The sequence below is a fragment of the Cornus florida genome, unplaced genomic scaffold, assembly GCF_030987335.1.
Source record: "Cornus florida cultivar Cherokee Brave unplaced genomic scaffold, ASM3098733v1 CherokeeBrave_3.0.0_Hap2_Chr07, whole genome shotgun sequence".
NCBI classification, from domain to species: Eukaryota; Viridiplantae; Streptophyta; class Magnoliopsida; order Cornales; family Cornaceae; genus Cornus; species Cornus florida.
Window position 1 is genome coordinate 84,193,170 of NW_026775577.1, and position 4,028 is coordinate 84,197,197.

The 4,028-nt window shown below is 33.5% G+C and overlaps 1 protein-coding gene across 1 annotated transcript; it reads left to right on the top strand.

The window, feature by feature from the left end:
- Positions 1 to 207: 207 nt before the first annotated feature.
- LOC132266353 (uncharacterized) lies at positions 208 to 2,360 on the top strand. Its single transcript, XM_059767208.1, has 4 exons — positions 208 to 537; positions 794 to 957; positions 1,333 to 1,971; positions 2,237 to 2,360. Exons 1-4 carry the CDS (start codon positions 208 to 210, stop codon positions 2,358 to 2,360), a joined length of 1,257 nt encoding a protein of 418 aa, XP_059623191.1.
- Positions 2,361 to 4,028: the final 1,668 nt, after the last annotated feature.

Genomic DNA, 4,028 nt, shown 5'->3' on the forward strand with positions numbered 1-4,028 from the left:
TAAGATATTAGAACCTTAGGTTTTGCGTGAGCTAACCCTTTGGCCCGCTCAGCCCGCCCAAGTCCCACCCTGCATTTAGGTAATTTAATGATAAGGGTTATAATGAAGTCTTCCCAACCCTAAATAGTAATATAAATAGGGTTTAAGCCACTTCCCTTTAGCTAGCTGTCATGTAGTAGTAGAAATTAAAAGAGGAAAAGTGGAAAAATGAAAGAAATAAGATCAAGAGACGAATTAAAAGGGAGTTGTGATGAGGATGAGGATGTGGATGAGGAAATAGTAGAATTGCAATTGGAACTGGGAGAATGTGCGGATAGCTTCAACCTAGAAAATGCAGTGTGCAACCATGGCTTCTTCATGATGGCTCCAAACCGTTGGATTCCATCTAAGAAGACACTTGAACGTCCCTTGAGGCTTGCCAACTCCATCACTTCTCTCACTGTTTCCATCCAACAACCACATCATCATCATCACTATCTCCTTGTACGAGTCCATGGCGTTCATCATCTCTCCTCCCAGGATCAACAAGCTATTCTTGTACACATATCATCTCTCTCTCTCTCTCTCTCTCTCTCTCTCTCTCTATATATATATATATATATATGTTTATATATATAAACATATAATTCACACAACCAAAGGAAGAGATCATATAATCTGGACTAAAACCAATTGGTTTTATATATGTTATGTTACTAATTAAAATAAAATTCATCGATCATGTATAGATATATGTATATATATATATATATTCACACGTACATATATACTTATTTGTTTGTTTATTTTACAGATTCAGGTGGCACGCATGCTAAGGATATCTACCAAAGATGAAAGGGATGTGCAGAAATTTCATAGTATGCATCCAGAAGCCAAGAAAAGAGGTTTTGGACGAATTTTTCGTTCTCCGACTTTATTTGAAGATGCTATTAAGTCAATTCTCCTTTGCAACTGCACGTAAGCTACCTATATAACTCATGTACCCATATATATATATATATATATATATATATATATATGTCTACTTCTGCTATACTCTATGCCAGTTAAATGATATATATATATACGTTTGCTTGTGTGGTACATCATTGATTAAATTGTTATAGAAACCATAGAATTGGCATGAAAATTTGGTTGTGTATATTGGTTCATGAGAGCAAATGGGAGTACTTCATTAGAGTTTGCTATTTTTTTATTTAATTTGTTTTTTATTTTCCTTTTTTTTTTTTTTGCCTTGAAAAATAGTTCACTAATACATAGAGAAGTATAAATAATTTATAATTTTCTGATTTATATGTATGATGATGTTGCAATATATATATTAATTATCAGGTGGATGAGGACATTGAAGATGAGTCGAGAACTTTGTAAGCTTCAACTAGAATTAAGCAGTGGGCTGATCTGCCATGATGTCTTAATAGGAAGAAAGAAAGGAACTACAAATTCAATAGGAAGAAGGAAAGGGTTAAAGAGAAAATTACAAGCGACTTATAAAAATTCAAGTGATGATGAAGATGCAGCAGCAGCAGCTGGTTTATTAGGAAATTTCCCAAGCCCACAAGAATTGGCAAAGCTTAATGCGAAGATGTTGGAAGAACGTTGCAATCTTGGTTATAGAGCAACTCGCATTCTTAATTTCTCCAAACGAGTTGCGTCTGGTAAACTTGAGCTGAAGGAACCCGAGGACTTGGTCAACGACTATGACTACGACAACCATGATGATACAAATGCAGTACCTGTACCATACCTACAATTGCAGCAAAATTTGATGAAAGTGAAAGGGTTTGGTCCTTTTGCTTGCACCAATGTTCTGATGTGCAGTGGGTACTATAGACAAGTTCCAAAAGACTCCGAAACTATCAGGCATTGTGTCCAAATCCATGGCAGGAAAAATTGCAACAAGAAAACAATTGGAGCTATTATCCAAGAAATTTATGGCAAATATTCACCCTTTCAGTGCTTGGCATACTGGTAGGTTACTTTGTCATTGTCCTTAATTATATAATTAATATTTTTTGTTAGTTAATTAATATCCGCAATTAAGTTCCCTAGTTTCCATGTGGTTGATTGCTTCCAATGCTAATTATTTGGTATACCACTGCCATTTTCCAATGCATTAATATATGTATTCCAACTCTATCTTCTACTTATTACAGTGTAACATGCATTTCCAATGCTAGCTAATTAATTGTAATACTATTAATAATTAATTGTCTTTTTGTTTAATTCCATGCAGGTTTGAGCTCTTGGATTACTATGAGGCAAAGCATGGTAGGCTAAGCGAGTTGCCTAATTCTAGTTATGGTATCGTTACTGGCAGCATTGACATGAGCCAAGTGGTAAAGAAAATAGGGACTTGAAATTAAAGACTATCAAGCCCATGGCCTAATTGGATAACAAAGATATGAAATACTTTTTGAAGGAGACCAAAGTGAACTCAATTTAATTTGCAGTTTTCCGAGTGTATATGGTGGTTATGGGTACTTATTGATTTGAACTATACAAGGGACACCATCAAACCCTTCATATCTTTAGTGTCTCTCTCAACACAAATTAAATTAGACATGGACATAGAAGATTTTAGACATAAACATGAAGATAGAAAACCTTATATTGGATTGTATTTTATTGGTATTTTAGTACATACAACTAAATTAGATCTTCTGCAATAAGGTAATGAAATAAAATTGACAGATACCAAATCATAAGAGTAAACAAGAAATAATTAAAGGAAAATGATTATTGTACCTATTTGTTGTAGTGCATTTTAGACCTACTTCTTTTAATCGGTCATTTATGCAACAAATAAGGAAGTAGAACCCTCTACTTACTTATATTGTGCATAAATAATCAATCAGAAACATTAAGTTAGATATTTACTGCAACAAATTAGTGTAATTAAAAGAGAACCATCAAGAATGTAGCCCAATTGTACTTCAAAATAGTAGGCTGAGCATTCTTGTCATAAGAAATAATTAAAAGAGCAATTAAGTAGGAGCAGGACACTCAACCTATCTAAATAGAAGATAAGTGTTTAACATAAATAAAATAAAATAAAAATTACAAGAGAGGGCAAGAAAATCTAAGAAGGGCAGGTGAAACCTATTGGAGGGTATATGCGTAAAAATTCGTTCAACTTGTAAATGTCAAAGAACCTTACAATACTCTCAAGAACAAGATGAATAATAGAACAAGAGGAATGGAGAATTGCTTCTCTCTTTATTGGAAGGTCTACGCCTCTATTTATAACAAGAATTTACCAAGGACTCGCATTTTCGTCCCTCAAGAATATACCATATAGTATTTGTTTCTTTATGGTAGAAGACAATATAAGAAGATTACAATGAACACTACTTGTAGTCCTCTTCCTAATTGGATTACACAATGAGGATGGGCCTGGCCCATACGTATTGGGTTGGCCGTCACGGCTGCATCCAAGTCCTTTTACCCAGCCCGGACCGTGGCTATGGTGCACTGGGCCCCGAAATTGGGCTTTTACCCATGTGGCGATTGAATAGTCAACTTACTCCTTGGTCATCCTATGCACTGACATGTCACGCATCTATTGACGAAAGGATTTTTCCCTCCACATAGGGTTTAAGGGTTATTGAAGCGATCGAAATTTCTAAATGAATTTCGTATGTTGACATGATTAAGTGGAAGCAAAATCCACAAGGCTAAAATTCATATAGAAATTTGAAATATAATTGATAAAATTGATTGATTTTTGCTCTTGCAATATAGGTTTATTTATAATAAAGAAAAACCCTAATACTGAAAAGGAAACAAATTTTTAACTAAACTAAAGATATAAGGAAATTTATTATAAGGAAACTAAAATAAAATTAAACTACTTAAAATTAAGAATTCACTAAAAATAAAAAATAAAAAAAAAAAAAAAAAAAAAAAAAACAACCTAATTAATGAAAAATAACTAAATAGGATTAAATTGTCATACATCAGTCCATCTACTTGGAAAGAACTCATCCTTGTGTTTTTGTTACAATCATACATGAGCATGAACAAGA